The following is a 26,069-nucleotide window of genomic DNA, read 5'->3' on the forward strand; positions in this document are numbered from 1 at the left end:
GTAAAAACATACAACACAAAAACACAGCAAAACATCATCTTATTCAGGAGAGTCTTAACAGACACCAATACCAACGTTTCCATAGATACGATTGATATCTGACCGATCTGCACCTGGGATTTGTAAGCATCAATATAATACTGTTTCAGGACCCATCAAGTCGGGACATGAACTTAAACATCAGGTTCCTCAAGAGGGCCTGTGGAGTCCTTAGTCCTGAGTCACAAAAGAGCTTTCTAGCTCTGCTGCTCCTGGGCTTCCTCAGCAGTATCCTCAGGCAGTCATTATATGCTACCTGGAGTTTTCGCAGGGTCCCCTTCTTGTAGCGGACCCATCATGGGGCCGCGTACATGGGCGTGCAGGAAGCCCGAAACAAGCTCACTTTCACATCATCAGAACAATAATGGAATTTACGGACTAGCATGTTTGCTTGGACATACAACATCCGTCTCTGCCTACACATGTCAGCATCGTCTTCCATCTTGTCTGTTATGATGTGCCCAAGGTATTTCACACAGGTAGATACACAGAGGGATTGCCCGACAGGTAAAACATTGGAAAGTGCAGCTTCTGATCCTCCTTGGTCCTACATATCAATACCACACTCTTCTTTGCATTGTACTGTACATCAAACTCAACCCCATACTCGGAGCATACACCCAACAGCTGCCGGAACCCAACAGTACTGGGGGACATAATTGCCAAGTCGTCTGCGTACATCAGATGGTTTAACCGAGTGTCCCCGATCAGACAACCTGTCTTACACTTCCCCAACTGCTTGGACAGGTTATCCACGTAAAGGTTAAACAGGGCTGGAGACAGAAGCCCCCCCTGCCGTACTCCATTGAGGATAGGTTGTTTCCCCATTTAACCTGCATATGCTGTAAACCAGGATCCAGGCACACCCCTCGTCATGCTAATAGCCACAGGACTGTTAGCATTGCTGGCTAGCATGGTCACAGTTTGGACTACTGTTTAAAGCAAAGGACTGGCTTGAGCTGTGATTCTGCATGGAGTTGCTACACGCGGCTACGGCAACTTACTGTATGTGTTGAAATGTGACTGAATATTTGTCTCTAGATGGAGGTGAATGTGGTTAAAAAACGACATCGAACCCGATCCAAAGGAGTCAGAGGTGAGCTTTCTGCTTTCCTGCCTGCTTGTCTGGCTGCCTTTCTACCTACCTATCTGTCTGTCTGTCTGCATGTCTACCTGCCTGCCTATCTGTCTGTTTGTCTGCCTGTCTACCTGCCTGCCTGGCTGCTTGTCTGTCTGACTGCCTGGCTGCTTGTCTGCCTGCCTGTCTGTCTATTTGTCTGCCTGCCTGTCTCTGGCTGCTTGTCTGCCTGCCTGTTTCTGGCTGCTTGTCTGCCTGCCTATCTGTCTGTTTGTCTGCCTTTCTACCTGCCTGTCTCTGGCTGCTTGTCTGCCTGTCTACCTGCCTGTCTGTCCTGTTGTCAGAGCTGTTTCTCAGGGCTGTTTCTTCTCTTGTCTGAAGCTGCTCTGGAGTCAGTCACACAGGAGTTGTTCAGGTAGGTACACCTGATGATGATGATGATGATGGTGAACACAGTGTTCCGTGTGCGAGTGTTTTGTGTGTTGCTGTGTGTTCCATGTGTTCTGTGTGTTCCGTGTACTGCTCTGGGTTCCGTGTGCGAGTGTTTTGGGTGTTGCTGTGTGTTGCTGTGTGTTCCGTGTGTTCCGTGTGCGAGTGTTTTGTGTGTTGCTGTGTGTTTCCGTGTGTTCTGTGTGTTCCGTGTGCGAGTGTTTTGTGTGCTGCTGTGTGTTCCATGTGTTCTGTGTGTTCCGTGTGCTGCTCTGGGTTCCGTGTGCGAGTGTTTTGTGTGTTGCTGTGTGTTCCGTGTGTTGCTGTGTGTTCCATGTGTTCTGTGTGTTCCGTGTGCTGCTCTGGGTTCCGTGTGCGAGTGTTTTGTGTGTTGCTGTGTGTTCCGTGTGTTCTGTGTGTTCCGTGTGCGAGTGTTTTGTGTGTTTTGTGTGTTGCTGTGTGTTACATGTGTTCTGTGTGTTGCTATGTTTTGCTATGTGTTCCGTGTGTTCTGTGTGTTCCGTGTGTTCCATGTGCTGCTCTCGGTTCCGTGTGCGAGTGTTTTGTGTGTTTTGTGTGTTCCGTGTGTTGCTATGTGTTGCTATGTTTTGCTATGTGTTCCGTGTGTTCTGTGTGTTCAGTGTGTTCCGTGTGTTGCTATGTGTTCCGTGTGTTCTGTGTGTTCAGTGTATTCCGTGTGTTGCTATGTGTTGCTATGTTTTGCTATGTGTTCCGTGTGTTCTGTGAGTTCCGTGTGTTCCATGTGCTGCTCTGGGTTCCGTGTGCGAGTGTTTTGTGTGTTTTGTGTGTTTTTTGTGTTCCGTGTGTTGCTATGTGTTGCTATGTTTTGCTATGTGTTCCGTGTGCGAGTGTTTTGTGTGTTGCTGTGTGTTCCATGTGTTCCGTGTGCGAGTGTTTTGTGTGTTCTGTGTGTTTCGTGTGTTCCGTGTGTTGCTATGTGTTGCTATGTTTTGCTATGTGTTCCGTGTGTTCTGTGTGTTCCGTGTGTTCCGTGTGCGAGTGTTTTGTGTGTTGCTGTGTGTTCCGTGTGCGAGTGTTTTGTGTGTTGCTGTGTGTTCCATGTGTTCTGTGTGTTGCTATGTTTTGCTATGTGTTCCGTGTGTTCTGTGTGTTCCGTGTGTTCCATGTGCTGCTCTGGGTTCCGTGTGCGAGTGTTTTGTGTGTTCTGTGTGTTCAGTGTGTTCCGTGTGTTGCTATGTGTTGCTATGTTTTGCTATGTGTTCCGTGTGTTCTGTGTGTTCCGTGTGTTGCTATGTGTTGCTATGTTTTGCTATGTGTTCCGTGTGTTCTGTGTGTTCCGTGTGTTGCTATGTGTTGCTATGTTTTGCTATGTGTTCCGTGTGTTCTGTAAGTTCCGTGTGTTCCGTGTGTTGCTATGTGTTGCTCTGGGTTCTGATGACTTGTGCTTCTTGTGCAGCTGTCCCATCCCCGGCTGTGACGGCAGCGGTCATGTCAGTGGGAAGTACGCCCGACACCGCAGGTACGAGCAGACACACACTGTGGTAAACAAACACACACAAGAGGGAGAGCATGGTGAGAGCTACAAACACTAACCCAGAGATCTGTGGGCGGAGTTAACTCTCAAATCGAGTTTCGGTAGGTGCTGGAGTGGTGGACCTGGCATGCATGAAACTCAATTCCTAAACTAAACCCTACCCCTAAATTAATTAATTTTAATTACTTAATTTTCTGTCCCGGACTCCTGAACATTTCATAACCGATAACTTGCATTGTTCTCTTTGCACTGCGTGATTACGCTAGTTTTGCTGCTGCTAATACACATCTGTGTATCCACGCCTGCTGCTGTTTTGTGATGTGTCTGTACTTGTATGTTTTTTGTATTTAGTCATTACTGTTACATGTAGCAGGACTTCACTGAGAAACGTTCCTAGTCTGTGAACCCTCATTGACAATAAACACCTTCTGATTCTGAAATTCCTTATTTCAGAATCAGAAGGATCATATCACAAATAAAAAACAAACAAGAAAACAATGATTAAAAACAACAATGTTCAGTGTCTGATGTCTGACATACCTGTAAATATAGTTACGCACCTGTAAGTACAGTGAAACCTTGTTTCTCAAATAATTTGCTCCGTAATATTGTTTGAAAACCGAAACAATATTTCCCATAAGAAATAATGTAAACTAGATTAATCCGTTCATACACGCCTCACCTGTCCTCACCTCCCCTTACCTCTCTACACCTGTCCTCATCACTCTTCACCCCTCTACACTTGCCCTCACCTCTCCTGTCTACACCTCTCCTCACCTGTCCTCATCTTATCTCATCTCTTGAAGGGTAAGTCAGCTCTAACGTCCTACCCTCTTTCCTCACTCTGTTTCCTCCCCAATGTTTCCTTTCTCCTTCTCTTCCACCCTCCCCGTGTCTGTCTCTGGAGGATGTCACCATGGCGACAGCACTGTGCCGATGCTGCAATATGAGGACCAGGAGGGATGCAGTCTGTCTCCCATGGCAACCACTATTATAGGATGTGAACATGGTGATGCCCGCCCCTCTCATACCCCCACCACATCTGTCCACACATACCTGCATCGCCCTCTTCGTTCTAATGTTTGTCTGAGCATTGATGTAGAATTTTATTGATGACTGATTGTGATAAAACATAAAGCAGCTGAAATAATGTGATTTGATTAGGGTGTGTATGTGTGATATGTAGTGTTTATGTCCATGTAATGTTTGTGTAATGTGTGTAAGTGTGTGACCATGTGTCACTAACTCCTTTGACTGATCATGTTTAGGTGGAGAAGGAAGGTAAGTCTTTGTCTCACAAGTCAGTCTGCCTATAAATCTCTGACAGTCTGCCTCTGGGTCTCTGTCAGTCTGCCTATGGGTCTATGTCAGTCTCTGGGTCTATGTCAGTCTCTGGGTCTCTGTCAGTCTGCCTCTGGGTCTCTGCCAGTCTGCCTCTGGGTCTCTGTCAGTCTCTGGGTCTATGTCAGTCTGCCTCTGGGTCTATGTCAGTCTCTGGGTCTCTGTCAGTCTGCCTCTGGGTCTATGTCAGTCTGCCTATGGGTCTATGTCAGTCTGCCTCTGGGTCTATGTCAGTCAGTCTCTGGGTCTATGTCAGTCTGCCTCTGGGTCTATGTCAGTCTGCCTCTGGGTCTATGTCAGTCTGCCTATATGGGTCTCTGTCAGTCTGCCTCTGGGTCTCTGTCAGTCTGCCTCTGGGTCTCTGTCAGTCTCTGGGTCTCTGTCAGTCTGCCTCTGGGTCTCTGTCAGTCTGCCTCTGGGTCTCTGTCAGTCTCTGGGTCTCTGTCAGTCTGCCTCTGGGTCTCTGTCAGTCTGCCTCTGGGTCTATGTCAGTCTGCCTCTGGGTCTGTCAGTCTGCCTATATGGGTCTATGTCAGTCTGCCTCTGGGTCTATGTCAGTCTGCCTATGGGTCTATGTCAGTCTGCCTATGGGTCTATGTCAGTCTCTGGGTCTCTGTCAGTCTGCCTCCTACTCCTAATTCCTACTCTGCAGAGAGTCAGTGAAGGCATCCAGGGAGGAGGGGCGGTGTGTGTGTGAGCGTGGAGGGGGTGAGAGAGACAGGAGAGGATATCTGTCCTGTTAGCGGCGGGGTTACCGATTAATAAAAGCTTGTTCTGAGACCCATCTCGTCCTTGTTTCAGCGTCTGACGGACGCTACAAATTTGCGTTTTCCCGTACAGATGTTCTTCTACTCCGTACACGTCTTAGAATGCATAAAAACCGTACTTTGTATGGCAAAAACGTACTGGTTGACAGGTATGGTCTCTGTCAGTCTGCCTATGGGTCTATGTCAGTCTGCCTATGGGTCTCTGTCAGTCTGCCTCTGGGTCTCTGTCAGTCTGCCTATGGGTCTATGTTAGTCAGCTATCAATCCATTCATTCATTCATTCATTTATTTATTTGATAGGGACAGTGCACATTAATGGACATCATTACAAAATAATATAATAGATGTAAATGTCCCGGATTTTAGCAAAAATGCGAATTTACATCTGCAGTCCCTAGACATGTAAAAGAAAAACACAACAAGACTTAAAAACGAACGAGAGGTTACAATAAAAACACGGCGCAATACAGTAAATTAAATCGGCGTTTGTCCCGTTCCCAGTGAGCAGAAGGCCGATTATAAGCCAGACTTCCTCTGATTGCTGCCTCATAGCGAACCGGCTTTCTAGTCGCCGGTGACCATCTCCAGTTCGCGAATGCACAAAGGAGTGCAACGAAACAATTTTTTCTATAATTAAAGATTTGTCTGTGAGCCAGATGCAGACATCAAAAGAGCCACATCTGGCTCCTGAGCCATAGGTTCCTGACCCCTGTTTTAGACCAAGCTATACGCTCTTAATCATTGTGGAGATCTGAAACTGATATTTAGACATTACTTACTTACTTCTGGTTTATTTGAATATGGACGAATACAAAACATGTAACACAGGTATCCGATGGTTGCATTATAGCGCTTATAGCTGAAGCTAATTCTTAGCACTTGTCCATAGATGGGCTTTCAACACAGACATTCATAAAAACATGAAAAGGAAGGAACATTTAAAAAAAGCAGTCTATGCATGTTTTTTTAACACAGAACTAACAAAATTAAGAGTAAATTAGAATTATTCCAAAAACACATGTTGTGTGTCTCAGGGCCTTACCTGTTGTCTACAGGTAAGTATCTGACGTGTTGCCGTAGGGTCCGTAGGGTCGAATGTGACCTGACCTTCATGGATCTACCAGATAGGATCGGTTTTCACTCTGACCCGATGATCGGCTCCAGTTAGAGCCAGAAAGGCAAACGCTGGCCAAAGGAGCGACTGATCACGTGACCTCTGTCTCTTCAGTGTCTACGGCTGCCCACTGGCCAAGAAGAGGAAGGCTCTGGAGAAACTGCCACTGGAACCAGCTGCCAAGAGGAGGCCCTTTCTCACCTCCTCCAAAGGGGAGGAGGAAGAGGAGGAGGGCGCCGGCACCTACACCAGTTACAAGACTGAAACCATAGAAATGGGAGAGGAAGGGAGGCAGCAGGTGGAGGTAGTGGAAGAGGAGGAGGAGGAGGAGGAGGAGGAGGAGGAGGAGGAAGAAGATGATGATGAAGACGAGGAGGCGTTGTATGAGGAGGAGGATGACGTGGAGGATGGGGATGATGAGGAGGAGCAGGAGGAAGATGGGGAGGAGAATGAGCAAGAGGAGGAAGAGGAGGAGCAGAATCGAGGTGAGTTTTATTTGGCATTTTTCTTCAAATGTTTGTTGGCCCTCCTTCTCAAACAGATGCTGCAGGACACGGTCACCGGGTTCTCCCCAATGACTGATGTCACAGTGGTGCTGAAGTCAGCTGACCAATCAGGAGTTTTACATGAGGCCCCGCCTCCAGCAGCCGACCTCTGTGCGTGTGAATGAATCCATAAAGCAGTAATGAAAGTTCCCAACACGACATCCCAACGTTCATTTTCACTGAGAACATCCACCGTCGGTTTCTCCACTTTGGAATCTATTATGTTTAAGAACACCTTTACCTGCTTCTGGAGATGAGCGGTCAGCTGAGTAGCACAAGATTCCTGTGACTGTTTCAAAATAAAAGCAGAATTAAAAATAGTGCTTGACGGTTCTGGGGCCGGGCTCTCAGGAGATGCCAGCCCTGATGGAGCAGCATGTTGGCCCCCGGGCACGTTCATGTTGGCCCCCGGGCACGTTCATGGTGGTTTCCGGGCACGATCATGGTGGCCAGCGGGCACGATCATGGTGGCCACCGGGCACGATCATGGTGGTTTCCGGGCACGATCATGTTGGCCCCCGGGCACGTTCATGGTGGTTTCCAGGCACGATCATGGTGGTTTCCGGGCACGATCATGGTGGCCCCCGGGCACGTTCATGTTGGCCCCCGGGCACGTTCATGGTGGTTTCCGGGCACGATCATGGTGGTTTCCGGGCACGATCATGGTGGTTTCCGGGCACGTTCATGGTGGCCCCCGGGCACCGTCTAGTGACTGAAAGTATTAATGAACATATAAAATTATGTAAACATGCCAGACTATAGCCAAAGGCTAATTTCCATCTGTTGTCCCTAGACAGGTTGATATAAACATCATATTAAACATAAAACACAGGGTCACGGAAAACAATACAATAAAAATAAATAAGAACGTTCAAGACAAAGAATAATGTGAATCACGAAACTAACATACACATAACTTTAGACTCAAAGGGAACACTAGGATCACAAGTAATTACAGTAATTGGAGACTAGACAGGGCAAAACGAACAGGACAAGATGCTTTACTGTTACTCAGTTATACTGTTACACTGTTTCTCTGTGTTATACTGTTAGACTTTCTCTGTGTTATACCGTTACTCTATTATACTGTTCCTCAGTTATACTGTTACACTGTTTCTGTGTTACACTGTTATACTGTTAGACTTTCTCTGTGTTATACCGTTACTCTATTATACTGTTGGACTGTTTCTCTGTGGTATACTGTTATACCGTTACTCTTTTACACTCTTATACTCTTGCTCGGTTATTCTGTTATTCTGTTACTCTGTTACACTGTTATACTGTTATGCTGTTATACTGTTGCTCAGTTACTCTGTTACGCTGTTATACTGTTTCTCTGTGTTATACCGTTACACTGTTATACTGTTACGCTGTTATACTGTTACATTGTTTCTTTCTGTTATACTGTTACACTGATACTCTGTTATACTGTTGCACTGTTTCTCTGTGTTATACCATTACACTGTTATACTGTTATACTGCTATTCTTTTACACTGTTATACTGTTACGCTGTTATACTGTTACACTGTTACTCTTTTACTCTTTTACTCTGTTACACTGTTACACTGTTACATTGTTTCTTTCTGTTATACTGTTACACTGTTTCTTTCTGTTATTCTGTAATACTGATACTCTGTTATACCGTTATACTGTTGCTTGGTTATACTGTTACATTGTTTCTTTCTGTTATACTGTTACACTGATACTCTGTTATACTGTTGCACTGTTTCTCTGTGTTACTCTGTTACACCGATACTCTGTTATACTGTTGCTTGGTTATTCTGTTACTCTTTTACTCTGTTACACTGTTATACTGTTATGCCGTTATACTGTTACATTGTTTCTTTCTGTTATACTGTTACACTGATACTCTGTTATACTGTTGCACTGTTTCTCTGTGTTACACCGATACTCTGTTATACTGTTGCTTGGTTATTCTGTTACTCTTTTACTCTGTTACACTGTTATGCCGTTATACTGTTACATTGTTTCTTTCTGTTGCACTGTTTCTCTGTGTTACTCTGTTACACCGATACTCTGTTATACTTTTACATTATTATGCTGTTAAACTGTTATATTTTCTCCTGACAGTGGAAAACCACTACAAACCCAGTGGATCCTTAAATCTAACCCCCACCCTGAAATACAACAATAATAATAGCTGCGCCATCAGTACAGGAAATGGCACTGGAGAGGAGTATGAGAACTACGATGAGCTGGTTGCCACGTCGCTGCTCAATCTGGGCAAAATAGCTGAGGACGCTGCCTACCAGGCCATGACGGAGTCTGAGATGAACAGCAACTCCTCCAACAGTGCTGGAGAAGACGAAGATGATGATGAGTATGACGGCAGCGATCAGGGTAATGGGAAATGTGAGCTGAGCGTGGACCTGGACAGTGATGTGGTCAGAGAGACGGTAGATTCACTGAAGCTCCTGGCAGAGGGCCACGGCACCATGCTGCCAGAGGACGGATACCCCGATGGTTGCATGATGGACAATGGCAGCCAGGCTAACGGGCAGCCTAACACCCGGGTCCAGGTGGATGAGAGAGAAGAGGAGGTGTGTCTCAGCAGTCTGGAGTGTCTGAGGAACCAATGCTTCGATCTGGCTCGGAGACTGAGCGAGAATCAAATGTGTGATCGACCTATCCACCACCACCAACTCCAGGTCCCACCAGAACAGCAAATGGTGCATCACCTTAACATGTATGAGTCTTTCATTATCCCTCATATAATGAAGTTTTGATGAAGTTTAGAATGTTTTTTTGAGTTGTGTTTACTCCAAAAAACAGGAGTAAACACAAAATACGTTACTTGTCTTCCTAAACTTCGTATCTAGTTATTCATTCATTAATCTGCTCCAGAACTTTCATTCTGTTCCTTTAGAGCCAATCAGAGGTGGACCTACTTGAATGTTGAGATCTGCTTGAGTCTCAGCTCAGGTGGATGATCTGACCTCCACCTTTAGGAGTTTGTGGGAGAGACCAGAATTCCTGTTTCCTTTGTTGTCATGGTCCTGAAGCAGCAACACACTGACGGAGTTGGATTTTTCAGTGGCTAGTTGTGATTTGTTGTCCCTCTTCCTGCTCAGGTATGACGGCTGCCAACACGGAGCTCATCGAGAGCCCAGGTCTCTGGAACGGAGCTACTCTGACTTGACAAACCTGATGAAGCTGGATGAGCAACTGAGCACAGGGTCCAGAGGTTACCCCACAAGCTGCAGCCAGGAGGGCGATGAAGATACCACTTCAGTAGCCTCTGACCACTCGGATGAGACCTTTGACATGACCAAGGGAAACCTATCACTGCTGGAGAAGGCCATTGCCCTGGAATCAGAGAGGGCAAAGGTCATGAGGGACCGGATGGCCTCAGAGCGCACGTTTCATCGTCGGGATCATCATCACCATCATCACAGCCACAATGAACAGAGCCCAAGGCTGAACAATGGCGGCGAGGAGCGGAAGTCCAGGATGCACCATGATGGACTGAAGAGGGCTTATTACCCTAAAGGTAAGCTTCAAAGATGACACCTCTTCTTGATCTGTTTGGACACTGCTTCCAATCCTGTCCCACAACCTGAGCACACAATCACAAACACCTTAGAATGTTTCTTCGTGTTCAGCAGAAGTTGGTCAGTGCCTGAAAAGGGCTGGCCCTTTAAACCATTTCCTCAGGTCAGACGTGCTAACATTAGCTGTTTGACCAGGTGGTTCCTCAGGTTGGACATAAAGTCAACACAGAAGACGGCCTATGGACAAGAGGCCCAGCGTACACTGTATGAGGACTTTAACACTGGAGGACATTAAACAACCACTCCACCTGTGGATGTCTCAACACAGGAGATCAAGTCCCCAAGGGCAGGACCCAGCAGGTGATCAGCACCTGAAGGACAAGGAGCATTGAAGATAACAACGCCCACACTTGGGCCAGGGAAGGTCTCTGCCATCACGCGTCCTCCAAGCACAAAGCAGTGTAGGGTTCCATCCCCACGATGCTCTAACCTCATTTGCATGACTGTGGTGATTAACCCACATCATCATTTCCAGGTGACTCCAGCCTAGCTAGGGTGGGGGCTACAGCCCACAGGTGGGGTTCAACAACTGTCATTGATTGCTCCTCCAAATAAAAACCAGTCGCTTTTGATTTTGATCTTTCTATGGATCAAAGCACTTTTGTTTCTTCAGCACAGCCCGAGTTGGTTTGGGACTCGGTCTTGGATCTCATTGGTGTCACCATCTTTGGGTTCCATGACCTCCTCTGGGATTTTAAAGCTGATAACTGTTGCTCTGCTCCCCTCAGGAATCCTTGATTTCCTTTACGGGATTTGATAACTGGTGCATAAGGCTGTAAATGTCCTTGTCTCATCTTTTTCTGTCCTGTCCAGAAACTTCACGGGGGGAGAAGAAGGAGAGTAAGTGTCCGACACCGGGTTGTGACGGGACTGGTCATGTGACTGGGCTGTACCCACACCACCGCAGCCTATCCGGGTGTCCTCACAAAGAACGTGTCCCGCCTGAGAGTAGGTCCACTGCTGGGGACGTCATTGCACTGCAGCCGACTCAAAATCAGTCTGACAAGTCATTTCAGGAAGCCGAGGTTGTGGGTTTAATCCTCCAGATGTTTCTCAGAGGTGGATAATCCACATCTGTAAAGCTGGCACAGTGGGTGGCGCTGTTGCTGCACAACAAGAAGGTTCTCTCCATGTCTGCGTGGGTTCTCTCGGGGTTCTCCCTGTGTCTGCGTGGGTTCTCTCTGGGTTCTCTCCGTGTCTGCGTGGGTTCTCCCTGTGTCTGCGTGGGTTCTCTCTGGGTTCTCCCCGTGTCTGCGTGGGTTCTCTCCGGGTTTTTCCCATGTCTGCGTGGGTTCTCTCCGGGTTCTCCCCGTGTCTGCGTGGGTTCTCTCTGGGTTCTCCCCGTGTCTGCGTGGGTTCTCTCCGGGTTTTTCCCATGTCTGCGTGGGTTCTCTCCGGGTTCTCCCCGTGTCTGCGTGGGTTTTCTCCGGGTTCTCTCCGTGTCTGCGTGGGTTCTCTCCGGGTTCTCTCCGTGTCTGCGTGGGTTCTCTCCGGATTCTCCCCGTGTCTGCGTGGGTTCTCTCCGGGTTCTCTCCGTGTCTGCGTGGGTTCTCCCCGTGTCTGCGTGGGTTCTTTCCGGGTTCTCCCCGTGTCTGTGTGGGTTCTCTCCGGGTTTTTCCCATGTCTGCGTGGGTTCTCTCTGGGTTCTCCCCGTGTCTGCGTGGGTTCTCTCCGTGTCTGCGTGGGTTTTCTCAGCATTCTCTCCGTGTCTGCGTGGGTTCTCTCTGCATTCTCTCTGTGTCTGCGTGGGTTCTCTCCGCATTCTCCCCGTGTCTGCGTGGGTTTTCTCCGTGTCTGCGTGGGTTCTCTCTGCATTCTCTCTGTGTCTGCGTGGGTTCTCTCTGCATTCTCTCCGTGTCTGCGTGGGTTCTCTCTGCATTCTCTCTGTGTCTGCGTGGGTTCTCTCTGCATTCTCTCCGTGTCTGCGTGGGTTCTCTCCGCATTCTCCCCGTGTCTGCGTGGGTTCTCTCCGGGTTCTCTCCGTGTCTGCGTGGGTTCTCTCCGCATTCTCCCCGTGTCTGCGTGGGTTCTCTCCGGGTTCTCTCCGGGTTCTCTCCGTGTCTGCGTGGGTTCTCCCTGTGTTTGCGTGGGTTCTCTCTGGGTTCTCTGTGGGTTCTCCGTGTCTGCTTGGGTTCACTTTGGGTTCTCTCCATGTCTGCGTGGGTTCTCTCTGGGTTCTCTGCGGGTTCTCCCCGTGTCTTTGTGGGTTCTCTGCATTCTCTCAGTGTCTGCGTGGGTTCTCTCCGGGTTCTCCCTGTGTTTGCGTGGGTTCTCTCCGGGTTCTCTCCATGTCTGCGTGTGTTCTCTCCCGGTCCTCCCCATGTCTGCGTGGGTTCTCTCTGGGTCCTCCCCATGTCTGCGTGGGTTCTCTCCGGGTTCTCCGACTTGCTCCCACCTGCAAAAACATGCAGCTTATGGTTTGTCTCTGTTAGCTGGCGACTTGTCCAGGGTGTGACCTGGACTGTAATAAGTGTCTGAAGACGTTGATGAAGACTAATGAACCAATGAATGAAGGACAAAGTCATAAAGGCTGATTCTTCTCCGCTTCTTTTGTCTCTGAGAAACATTTGTCGATCTGAATCCAGAACGTTTTCATATTTATCCTGAGAACAAAGGAAACACTTTATCGTCTTCCGTACCGAGTTCCTACGGCGTCCAATCAGCAGCTCAGACCAGTCGCTGATGATGACTGACTTGTCGGATTGTGCAGCGGTCAGCGCTGTGCGCCGCTCGGCATGCTGGGTGCTTGAGTCCCGTGTCCTGCATGACTCGTCTGCAGTGGGTGTGTTTTATAGATGTGTGGGTCAGAATTCCAGAAACTCTTCAAAACATCAAGGGATTCTGGGAATAGTTTCACTTCAATCCAGTGCCGATCAGCTGATCTCTTCTTGTCTTTGGGGGTTTCTGTCCATCTTCAAAGTAAATACTCCTAAAAGTGACTTGTTTATGGTGGCACCTTCATCTTCATCATCACCAGTGCCTGATGTCTGTTTTTTGTGTTGTGTTGTGACGTGAACGGCATGAACGACCAGCATGATCTCACCTGAACCTGCACTAATAACGCCCCTAAACATCCAGGTAATGCAGGTGTTCCTCCAGACCTCAGCTTCATAGGTGTCAGGTCTGACAGCAGTGTGAGAAGCCAGGTGCAGTTCAAAGGTATTGAACGTTATAGCTAGCCATAGCATGTCTGCAGCTAGCACTGCAGCTAATGTTAGCATGCCTGCAGTGAACTTTAGACTGTAAACAGCTGCAAAATACACAATATTTACATCATAAGGATTATTGGTAACAAAAAGGACTCATCATTCATCACCGTAACCCTGACGACGTTTCTAGTTTTTTCTCACATCTTGATTGTCATTAATTATCTATCAGACGAGATCAGATCAGTTTGTGAGGGAAAGATTCTCTCTAGAACCTCGGTCTGGAACCAGAACCAGAAGGGAACCAGAAACTGTACAAATACAGCAGTGACACATAATCCATAAATGCTGCCTGGATCGATCGTTGTCAGTGTCAGCTGTGATCTGTGCATGGCTAACTGTCGTAGCTGAATGCTAACTCTTCCCTCAGCTCCTAACCCTCGCTGTCTCTCTCACCTGTCTCTTCCTGTCTGGCAAAGTCCTTGCCATGTATGAAAATGTTTTAAAGTGTCCCACTCCCGGCTGCTCTGGACGGGGTCATGTCAATAGCAACAGGAACTCACACCGCAGGTGAGTGGGCAGTCCTTCAGCAGGGCTGCTAACAGCCTGAACGCCACACATTTACAGCACATGCATCCAAATTAGCTTGAGGACGAGTGTCTGGTGGGCGTGTTGGACGCAGGTAACATGCTCACACGGCCGTTGGGTTAGTGTCCATGACCTGACCTGCCACTGACCTGGTGTGATCAATCGGTTAACCCATCAGTGTGTGTGGGTAACCAGGTGTCTCTCCACCAGTCTGTCTGGATGTCCCATTGCTGCTGCAGAGAAGATGGCTAAAGTCCACGAGAAGAGCCATCCATGTGAGAGTGGCAGTCAGACCAATCAGACGTCAGACCGTGTCCTCAGGTACCGCCCAGCTTACGGCCACGCCCTAAGACGATCGGCTGTCCTGGCGTGTGAGACGAAGGCGCCTGAATGATGCTCTCCTAATTCTCTTGTTCCACGTCGCCCTGCAGGCCGATGTGTTTCGTCAAGCAGCTGGAGATTCCTCAGTACGGCTACAGAACCACTGTTCCCACCAGCACGCCGCGGTCCAACCTCGCCAAAGAGCTGGAGAAATACTCCAAGACCAGCTACAACTACGGCGGCTACGACGGCCAGCACGGGGGCTATGGAAGGCGAGGACTGACAAACACCTCCCCAAAGGGCTACGATGGTAAGGAAAAGGAGCGCACCACCGGTCTCACGGAGACATCATGTGATTATGCTTGATTTCTCTATCTGTCCTTTCTCGAATCAAAACAAAAACGGAGAACCGAGCTTCATCTTCGTTCTGGTGGAGTCAAAGTTTCCCTCAAATATTCTGAACGTTGAGCGTCGGAATTATTCTCTCTTAATGTTTAGCCTTTCAATGGAGACGTTGGGTCACATGATCATCAGGATTGTTAATGAGGTGCTAATTATAAGCACAACAGACCGCTCCATGTCTCAGCCCTACTGGTCAAAGCAGAGGCTCCGCCCACCTTGAGTCTTGGCTCAGCTGGAGGTTTCTTCCTGTTAAAGGCAGTGTTTCCCTCCGCTGTCTCCATGCGCTCCTCATGGTGCTTTGTTGGTCTGAAGCCCGTCCCAGCAGGCAGTGGGCGAGATGCAGGGCACACCCTGGACAAGCCGCCAGGTCATCGCAGGGCAACACACAATCATTCACACCTACGGACAAATTAGTGGAAACAATTGGGCAAATTTGCATGTTTTGGTGGTGGGAGGAAACCGGAGAACAAGAATCAAGAATCAAGAAGAATCAATCAAGAATCAAGAAATGTTTATTGTCATTCAGACACTCTCATGCCCGAACGAAAAACAGCACTCAGGTCCCAGCTCGAGGCACACAACAAACACACATTCATTCAGCTTAAACTAAATATATACACAAAAGTGACAAAGGGGAGAACCCACGCAGACACGGGGAGAACCCACGCAGACACGGGGAGAACCCACGCAGACACGGGGAGAACCCACGCAGACACGGAGAGAACCCACGCAGACACGGGGAGAACCCACGCAGACACGGGGAGAACCCACGCAGACACGGGGAGAACCCACGCAGACACGGAGAGAACCCACGCAGACACGGGGAGAACCCACGCAGACACGGGGAGAACCCACGCAGACGACACGGGGAGAACCCACGCAGACGATGGGGAGAACCCACGCAGACGACAGGGGGAGAACCCACGCAGACGACACGGGGAGAACCCACGCAGACGACGCGGGGAGAACCCACGCAGACGACACGGGGAGAACCCACGCAGACGACAGGGGGAGAACCCCCGCAGACACGGGGAGAACCCACGCAGACGACGCGGGGAGAACCCACGCAGACGACGCGGGGAGAACCCACGCAGACGACGCGAGGAGAACCCACGCAGACGACGCGGGGAGAACCCACGCAGACGACACGGGGAGAACCCACGCAGACGACAGGGGGAGAACCCACGCGGACGACACGGGGAGAACCCACGCGGACGACAGGGGGAGAACCCACGCAGACGACACGGGGAGAACCCACGCGGACGACACGTGGAGAACCCTCGCGGACGACGCGGGGAGGACCCACGCAGACGACGCGGGGAGAACCCACGCAGACACGGGGAGAACCCACGCAGACGACACGGGGAGAACCCACGCAGACGACACGGGGAGAACCCACGCAGACACGGGGAGAACCCACGCAGACGACGCGGGGAGAACCCACATACAAACTCTTCACAGAAAGACCTTGTCGCTGTGAGGCAACGCTAACAGCGCTAACAACTGCGACACCATGCTTCCTCTCGCCACCAAAATTATGCAAATTAGGTGAATTGGTTCCACTAAATTGCCCGTAGCTGTGTGTGTGTGTGTGAAAGATTTTGTGTCTGTGTCCCTACGATGAACTGGCGGCTTGTCCAGGGTGTAACACACACACACCTGTCTCGATACTGCAGGAACTCTGCTTTGTAGTGCTTCTTCTCGGCGACGGTGCCGCAGGTGATTGGGCGGGTCGTCCTATGATCGAGAGGTTGGCGGTTCGACTCCCGGCTCCAGCAAATGTGTACACTGTTGTTGTGTCCTTGGGCAAGACACGTCACCCACATTGCCCGTGTGAATAGTGAGCGAGTGAAGCAAATTGCCAATTGGGGTCTGCTCCAATCACGACTCTCTCACTGCGAGGGATTGTCGAGGGCCGATGCAGGTGAGAGCTGAGAACCCAAATGCACCACAGGAACTCTGCATTTATCCGGCTTGAGACCGGCTCAAGGGAGGGAGTGGCAATGCTACGTTAGCTCCTCCTACCTATCTTCAACAAACCGTAAGCAATACCGGTTGATTGTGATTTTCCTCGACCTGGATCACTAAACCTACACAGACGTGTTCTACTCAGCTATTTATTTCTCGTGTTAGTTTCTATTTAATTTCTGTTAATACACAAAAAAGGGTGTCACACAGTTACATCCACAAAATCGTGGAAAGAGTGACCTGATAGTGAAACTCTACCCTCTGAACCGTCCGTCCGTCCATGTCTTCATGGAGCATTTGGGTCTTGGTTAAGATAATATTAGATTTGATATTTTTGGTGCAGCAAGATTTATTCAAAATAAAAACTTCTGGCCTTCAGTTTCTAGATTTACTTTCATTTTTATGGAAGACTTTAAAGATGTAGAACATCTTCTGCACAGCTTATATATCAACATTTGTGCCCCCCCCCCACAGCTAAACACTATGGTAAGACATTGAGTCCAGCCAGCAGTACAACCAGCAGCTATGCTCCCAGCAGCAGCAGCTTGAGCTGTGCAGGAGGAGGCGGAGGAGGAGGAGGAGCAGGAGGAGGAGGAGCAGGAGACAGCAGCGCCAGCAGTACTTGTAGTAAAAGTAGCTTCGACTACACCCACGACATGGAAGCGGCTCACATGGCGGCCACTGCCATCCTCAACCTATCAACAAGGTGCAGAGAGCTCCCTCATGCTCTGGGTGGGAAATCCCAGGACCTGCTGACACAGGTGACACAGGTGACACGTCTGACATCGACTCCACACACAGGTGACACGTCTGACATGTAAGCCTTCCCTTGTCCAATCAGAGTTCACTTGGCGAGTCGGACGACAGGAGAGCAGTGGCGGTGGCCGGCCAGCCTGGCGGTCCGGAGGGGAGTGGGACGGTGTTGACCCCCCTGCAGCCGATGTCGTCCCAGAGGCAGGCTCTGCTAAACAGTCGTTGCTATCAGCTGAGTGACACGGACTGCTGGGATCTTCCAATCGACTACACCAAGATCAAACGTCTGGGGGACGAGCAGGAGCACAAAGAGGTAACGGGGGTCCAGACTGTAATACATGCTACGTGTGACTGTACTTGTACTCTAACATTCTATCTAATAAATATATTCATCATCATCACATTGCTTTTAACTACACAGCCTGTTTTTGTTTTTTTTAGTTGTCTGCTTTTGTGCTTGAAAATCACATCATAGATGGTGTCAGTCATTGATATCAGTTTTTTTTAACCAGTCGTTGATAGCTCTGCCAGACGCTCAGTACCGGCGGCTTGCACTCATTTTGCCCTATACTGTATTCCAAGACCCACCGATGTGACTATGGACACGCCCTAACCGACCATATGAAACATCAAAGTCTGGCCTCTCATCAGAAAAGCAACCGTTTTCCGTTCTGGAGTTATTGACCGTTGAAGAGAGGCGGAATTCACCGCTCAAACCGCTTCGGTAGTTCTCGACCCTTCAGCTCCGTGACATGCAGAACCGAAACGGTTCAATACACCCAGAAACAGCAATGCTGCACCCAACAGGGCTGGAGGTCGCCATTGCAGCGTAGGAGAGGTCTGACATTCACTGAGGGCATGGGCAAAAAGAAATATGGTTTGGACGTGTGTATCTGCTCCGGAGATCAGCACACGTTCCACGCTTTAACTGCACAAAGCTGCTCAGCTCCAGAACCCCTCGTGATATGTTGCAGTCTTCTTTTCTGTTGTCTTTGCACCAGAGCGATGAACTGGATCCATTCCAGGAGCTGCTGGACGAGCAGCGCTACTCGGCCGACGTCGCCGTGCCCAGCCCCAAACACCACAAGTACTCATCCTGCAAGGAGAGCAAGAAGGAGCTCCTCACGTAAGGCTGATCACGCCGCACGGCCAGGAAGTAGGACAAGAAAGTACACAACCGTACACCAATAAACACAAAATACTGAAAAGATGTGAGGGCAGCAGCACCACGAAAAAACCACAAGATGCCTATATTTGGTACTTAAACTGCATCTGGTGCTTAAACTACATCAGATACTTAAAACGGCACCAGGTGCTAAAACAGAATCTGGTGCTTAAACTACATCAGATACTTAAAACGGCACCAGGTGCTAAAACAGAATCTGGTGCTTAAACTACATCAGATACTTAAAACGGCACCAGGTGCTAAAACAGAATCTGGTGCTTAAACTACATCAGGTACTTAAAACGGCACCAGGTACTAAAACGGAATCTGGTGCTTAAACTACATCAGGTACTAAAACTGCATCTGGTGCTTAAACTACATCAGGTACTAAAACGGAATCAGGTACTAAAACGGAATCAGGTACTAAAACTACATCAGGTACTTAAACTACATCAGGTACTTAAAACGGCACCAGGTACTAAAACTGCATCTGGTGCTTAAACTACATCAGGTACTTAAACTACATCAGGTACTTAAACTACATCAGGTACTTAAAACGGAATCAGGTACTTAAACTACATCAGGTACTTAAAACGGAATCAGGTGCTTAAACTACATCCGGTACTAAAACTGCATCTGGTGCTTAAACTACATCAGGTACTTAAACTACATCAGGTACTTAAACTACATCAAGTACTTAAACTGCATCTGGTGCTTAAACTACATCAGGTACTTAAACTACATCAGGTACTTAAACTACATCAAGTACTTAAACTGCATCTGGTGCTTAAACTACACCAGGTACTTAAACTACATCAGGTACTTAAACTGCATCAGGTACTTAAACTACATCAGGTACTTAAATTAAATGTGACGTGTCCATGGAGCGGACGTTAAAATGTTGGCCCAGCTGTTAATTGGCGAGGTGGGCGGGTCCTGGTGGCAGAACAAAAATGACGGCCCTCATCGTTCCCGTAGATTGTCAAGCTGCCAGCTGGCTGAGAAGAACGTCCGCGGGCTGGTGACCTCCAATGCTCAAGAACTCAGGTGAGTCAGAAACGCAACACCTGAACAGGTGCAGCCGCTTCAGGCTGGAACACAAAGACCTCCTGCTGTGCTGCCTGTGTTTCAGGTGTCCCACTCCTGGCTGTGATGGATCCGGACACATCACTGGCAACTATGCCTCCCACAGAAGGTACGTTAGCATGATGCTGCTGCTAATACTACTACTGCTACTACCTGCAGCTGTACTTCACTGGCCAGGTCTTCCTTTACTCCTACAGTCTATCCGGTTGTCCACGAGCCAAGAAGAGTGGCATCAAAATCCTCCACAACAAAGAAGACAAGGACGATCAGGAGCCAATCAAGTAAGAGAAAAATTTAAATACACTCTGAGAGAAGCGACGTTTGAAACGCCAATGTTTTTAAAGTATTAATAGTTAATGACAAAAGCAAACTGCAGTAATACCTCGACATACGAGCGTTGCTAGCGCCGTCGTCTGTCTCGAAGATAAAACTCATAATAAAACCACATTTTATATTGCAGTAATACTGTATATCATTGTTTGTGTATCTATATAAGAATTAAAAACGCTTTTTCCTGTTATCAGCGTTGATTTGAGCGTTTTTAGACGCCGGAACCGATGAAATTGTTTTCAGTTACTTTACGTGGAAACATTGATTTGACATCCGAGTGATTTGAGTTACGAGCTCGAACTCGAATGTCAAGGTACTACTGTAACCCATTCAGGTCTCTGTGGGTTCAAGTCTCTGTCGGATCAGGTCAATCAATCAAATGTTATTTTTATTGACCAAATTCACAAAGGAAAACAGAGAAGAAGGAATTCTCTGCAGAACCACAGCTGAGGACCCGTCTCCCAGGGAGACAGGGACTCGCTGTTACAAGTCCAGAGACACTCGTGCTGCTTGAGCCGAGTCCAGGTGTGTTATTGACCAGGTCTACACAGTAATCCAGGTAATCCCTCCTTCGCCACCAGCAAGCTCGGGGGAGGAGGAGAGGAAGATGTACTTTATACAGTACTTTAGAATACTTTATTCATCCCAATGGTGGGGGGAAAGACATTCAGACATGGAGCGAACATGCAACAGAAAGCACATGTTGGTAATGCTGGGATTTGAACCCACGCCCTCCTTGTTGGGAGGGAACAGCACTAACCATTACCCCACCTCGCCGCGAGACCGGGCAGAACACTGTGGGTTCAGGTCTCAGTCACGTTCTTTCTGATTGTGTGAGCCCTTGTCCTTCTCAGGTGTCCAGTGCCAGGTTGTGACGGGCAAGGCCACGTGACGGGGAAGTACGCCTCCCACCGCAGTGCCTCCGGATGCCCCCTGGCTGCCAAGAGGCAGAAAGACAGCTACATGAACGGGTCACAGTTCGTCTGGAAATCTGGCAAAACAGACGGTATGAGCTGCCCGACTCCAGGCTGTGACGGCTCAGGACACGTTAGTGGTAGCTTCCTGACCCATCGCAGGTGGGTGTGGCTCTGTTGCACAGGTGTGTGGAAAGTTTGGTTCGGTGACTGCAAGCTTGTCTTCTATAATATCTAGATTTATTTCCTTTCTTGAAGTAAGACATGGAGCAACAGATCAAAAATCCATCACAGTGTCATCAACGCAGGTATGTTTCATTCCAGTCTGTCTGGCTGTCCCCGAGCCACCTCAGCCACGAAGAAGGTGAGGATGAGTAGCGTGGAGATGCTGACAATCAAGCAAAGAGCGAGTAAAGGTCAGAGTCAAACTCTAGCCTCAACAGCCTCCAAAGACAAGCGGGAACATCAATGCTTCATTCTGTCTCATGTCTGATCATGATTGACCTCTTTCTTCTTCAGGAATTGAAAATGATGAAGAGATCAAATATTTGGATGAAGAAATCAAAGATCTGAATGAGTCCAACAATCAAGTGGAGTCAGATATGATCAAACTGAGGACGCAGGTGAGATGACTGAGGCTGAATACTTCCTGTATTCTGTATCACAGAACGAGCCTCAGCAGTACGTAAAGTCAAATACCTCGATTTTATTTTGAAACATCTGCAGGCCGTATTCATTCATTCATTCATACACGAACACGTACTTCACATGACAAAGATATCACATCACACATATAAACACCTGAGGATGATGAGACTAGTTTTATAAACACCTGAGGATGATGAGACTAGTTTTATAAACACCTGAGGATGATGAGACTAGTTTTATAAACACCTGAGGATGATGAGACTAGTTTTATAAACACCTGAGGATGATGAGACTAGTTTTATAAACACCTGAAGGTGATGAGACTAGTTTTATAAACACCTGAGGATGATGAGATTAGTTTTATAAACACCTGAAGGTGATGAGACTAGTTTTATAAACACCTGAAGGTGATGAGACTAGTTTTATAAACACCTGAGGATGATGAGACTAGTTTTATAAACACCTGAAGGTGATGAGACTAGTTTTATAAACACCTGAGGATGATGAGACTAGTTTTATAAACACCTGAGGATGATGAGACGCATCCATTTCTTCCTCATCTCATAGATCACCACCATGGAGACCAACCTGAAGTCCATCGAGGACGAGAACAAGGTGATTGAGCAGCAGAATGACTCGCTGCTGCACGAGTTGGCCAATCTCAGCCAGTCACTGATCAACAGCTTGGCGAACATCCAACTTCCTCACATGGTAAGAAAGAGGAGAACTGCACTCAGAATCCTGTAACGTTATACCCTGGGTTCGGTCTGTCAGGGTGGACTGATGAGAGATGTGGTTTTCACCCTGGGTTCAGTCTGTCAGGGTGGACTGATGAGAGATGTGGTTTTCACCCTGGGTTCAGTCTGTCAGGTTGCACTGATGAGAGATGTGGTTTTCACCCTGGGTTCGGTCTGTCAGGTTGCACTGATGAGAGATGTGGTTTTCACCCTGGGTTCAGTCTGTGAGGTTGCACTGATGAGAGATGTGGTTTTCACCCTGGGTTCGGTCTGTCAGGGTGGACTGATGAGAGATGTGGTTTTCACCCTGGGTTCAGTCTGTCAGGTTGCACTGATGAGAGATGTGGTTTTCACCCTGGGTTCGGTCTGTCAGGGTGGACTGATGAGAGATGTGGTTTTCACCCTGGGTTCGGTCTGTCAGGTTGCACTGATGAGAGATGTGGTTTCCACCCTGGGTTTGGTCTGTCAGGGTGGACTGATGAGAGATGTGGTTTTCACCCTGGGTTCGGTCTGTCAGGCTGCACTGGTGAGAGATGTGGTTTCCACCCTGGGTTCGGTCTGTCAGGGTGCACTGATGAGAGATGTGGTTTTCACCCTGGGTTCGGTCTGTCAGGGTGGACTGATGAGAGATGTGGTTTTCACCCTGGGTTCGGTCTGTCAGGGTGGACTGATGAGAGATGTGGTTTTCACCCTGGGTTCGGTCTGTCAGGTTGCACTGATGAGAGATGTGGTTTTCACCCTGGGTTCGGTCTGTCAGGGTGGACTGATGAGAGATGTGGTTTTCACCCTGGGTTCGGTCTGTCAGGGTGGACTGATGAGAGATGTTGTTTTCACCCTGGGTTCGGTCTGTCAGGGTGGACTGATGAGAGATGTGGTTTTCACCCTGGGTTCGGTCTGTCAGGTTGCACTGATGAGAGATGTGGTTTTCACCCTGGGTTCGGTCTGTCAGGTTGCACTGATGAGAGATGTGGTTTTCACCCTGGGTTCGGTCTGTCAGGTTGCACTGATGAGAGATGTGGTTTTCACCCTGGGTTTGGTCTGTCAGGGTGGACTGATGAGAGATGTGGTTTTCACCCTGGGTTCGTTCTGTCAGGGTGGACTGATGAGAGATGTGGTTTTCACCCTGGGTTCGGTCTGTCAGGGTGGACTGATGAGAGATGTGGTTTTCACCCTGGGTTCGGTCTGTCAGGGTGGACTGATGAGAGATGTGGTTTTCACCCTGGGTTCGGTCTGTCAGGTTGCACTGGTAACATCACCAGGGTTCTTCACCATTCAGGCTGTGGAGCCTGAGTTAATTATCCAGATGCTTCCATTTAGTTTGATGAATAACGTGATGAGGATTTAATCAAAGTCGTGATTGGAGTCGACGGAGGGATTCGTCGGTTGATGGTTACCGTGATTCCTGCGTGTTGGTTCATGCTCAGAAGTGATTGAGTGAGTGAGAAGAAGAGTGTCTGAGCTCTACCTGTGGTGTCTGGCAGTGACTCTCCTGCCAGGTGTTGAGGGCGGAGTCATCTCAGGTCTGCTTCTTTGTGGGCGGAGTCGTCTCAGGTCTGCTTCTTTGTGGGCGGAGTCGTCTCAGGTCTGCTTCCTGTGTTCACCACGCTGTGCTTCCTCTCAGAGTCCGTCACCAGGAAACGGCGTCTCTTTTCAGTTTGACTGGAGCCACCATGGTTGATATGTGGACTCTGAGTGTCTGTCCCCGTCCCTCAGTGGGACGCTGGACGGCAGCGTGTCACATCTCGCATCACACACTCTCTCTCTCTCTATCTCTCTCATTCTCTCTCGCTCTCTCTCTCATTCTCTCTCTCCCTCTCTCTCTCTCATTCTCACTCTCTCTCTCATTCTCTCTCTCTCGTTCTCTCATGCTCTCTCCCTCTCGCTCTCTCTCATTCTCTCTCTCATTCTCTCTCCATCTATCTATCCACCCCCCTCTCCCTCTCTCTATCTATAGATCTAACTATCCATCCACCCACCCACCCATCACTAGTGAGTGAACAGCGTGGAAGGGGAGGAGCCTATCTCAGGCAGACATTGTGGTTGGTTATGTCGCCTTGGGACCCCCCCCCCCTGAGTCCAGCAGGCTAATAGGCTTCTCTGTACACCCTGTCCTGTAGAGACGCCCAGTAAAGCATAACTGCTGTTTGCCTCCCAGAGTAAGAGATCCAATTATCCTTCTCTTCTGCACTGTCGTCCTGCCCCCCTCCTGCCCCCCTCCTGCCCCCCTCCTGCCCCCCTGCCCCCCCTGCCCCCTTGGCCATGCCAACAAGCTCTGCTGTACTTCAATATGATAAGCATGGTTGGTAACGTTCCCCCAGTAAACTCACTGGGAGGACTGGTCTGGGACCTTCCTGTTGAATGTTGCACAGGAAGGGGCGGAGCCAGGGTTTTACTTTCACCCTCTTTCTTCTTCAAGGTATATAAATATATAATTATAGTGTTGTCCTTTGATTTCCCAGTCATTAAATGTAAATCTTTACTCTATTCTTGATTGTTTGATTGATTGATTGATAAGACTTTATTCTGCTGGTTAGAGCAGCTCTTTAGGACACATACTGAAAATTGATTGATTGATCTAAAACAAAACAAGTCTTGCAGGTATCAATAAGGCATCAATTTGAACTGATCACCTGTGGAATCTCTGGAAACATGTGGCCGTGTCTTCATCCCCACACTCTTCATCACCTTTCCACCTGTCTGCGCTCCCTCCTCTGTGACACTGAAAAGACGCCACCTAGCGGAATGTAGCTGTAACTACCAGAGCACGCAGACGTCTGTGCAGAACTGGGCCTCACTAAAGATGGCTCAAAGGTTCTTGTTCACCAGATGAACCTGGTAAATAAAACCTTGTTCCCAGTTTTGTCCCTCTCACATTCCCATTCACCACTGGTCTTCCTGATTTTGTCTCCGTATGCTAAGCGTTCCGTCCACCCCTTCCCACGCTAACGCCCCCTTGCTGATTTGTGCATGGACTGTTGGCAGGCTGAGACAGACCAGAACCGTGTCCTCCAAACCGCTCCGATGTTTGACGTGAAATATTCTGATCAGAAACTCGTCTGACTGACGGCCTTCTCTTCCCTCCCAGGAGCCAATGAACGAACAGAACTTCAACACTTATGTGAGTACTTTGACAGATATGTACACTCACCAGGACCAGTACCAGAGTCCGGAGAACAAGGAGCTGCTGGAGAACATCAGACAGGCTGTTCAGGGGATCCAGGTTTAACCCTGCAGATGCCAAAGCAGCCACAGGTCACAGGGCCGGATCGGATCGGTTCTACCTGCTGTTGGACCACAAGCATTTTCATTTCTTCTGCTCTCATTTGGGTTTTGAACTTTGAGTACGTTTTCATACGATGTAATGTGATGCACTGTTAATAGCTGCTAATGTATGCACATTTTCGTGTATGTGTATGTATTTATTCATGTAAGCGTTCTTATTTCGACGGTTTTAACGTGGAGTCAAACAGAGATGGCTTTTCTCTCGATGCTAATGTTACTGTAAAAATGAGAACCATGAGAAGATGCAATGCAAGAAGATTTCAAACATCATGACACGGAAACTTATTGGTGCAAATGCCATCATCCTTCCTCATGTTTCTTTGTTCA

At 48.5% G+C, this 26,069-nt stretch overlaps 1 protein-coding gene across 1 annotated transcript; it reads left to right on the forward strand.

Annotated features, from left to right (window-relative positions):
- The first annotated feature begins 1,080 nt into the window (after nucleotides 1–1,080).
- On the forward strand, nucleotides 1,081–25,686 carry myt1la (myelin transcription factor 1-like, a). The gene is made up of 21 exons (XM_068753506.1): nucleotides 1,081–1,135; nucleotides 1,499–1,532; nucleotides 2,985–3,047; nucleotides 6,399–6,769; nucleotides 8,922–9,537; nucleotides 9,923–10,341; nucleotides 11,216–11,350; nucleotides 14,028–14,118; nucleotides 14,347–14,457; nucleotides 14,568–14,767; nucleotides 17,302–17,588; nucleotides 17,669–17,893; nucleotides 18,582–18,706; nucleotides 19,724–19,792; nucleotides 19,878–19,940; nucleotides 20,029–20,112; nucleotides 21,016–21,237; nucleotides 21,400–21,491; nucleotides 21,595–21,698; nucleotides 22,291–22,434; nucleotides 25,546–25,686. Exons 1-21 carry the CDS (start codon nucleotides 1,081–1,083, stop codon nucleotides 25,684–25,686), a joined length of 3,651 nt encoding a protein of 1,216 aa, XP_068609607.1.
- The last annotated feature ends 383 nt before the right edge of the window (nucleotides 25,687–26,069 follow it).

The sequence above is a fragment of the Brachionichthys hirsutus genome, chromosome 20, assembly GCF_040956055.1.
Source record: "Brachionichthys hirsutus isolate HB-005 chromosome 20, CSIRO-AGI_Bhir_v1, whole genome shotgun sequence".
Classification (NCBI taxonomy): Eukaryota; Metazoa; Chordata; class Actinopteri; order Lophiiformes; family Brachionichthyidae; genus Brachionichthys; species Brachionichthys hirsutus.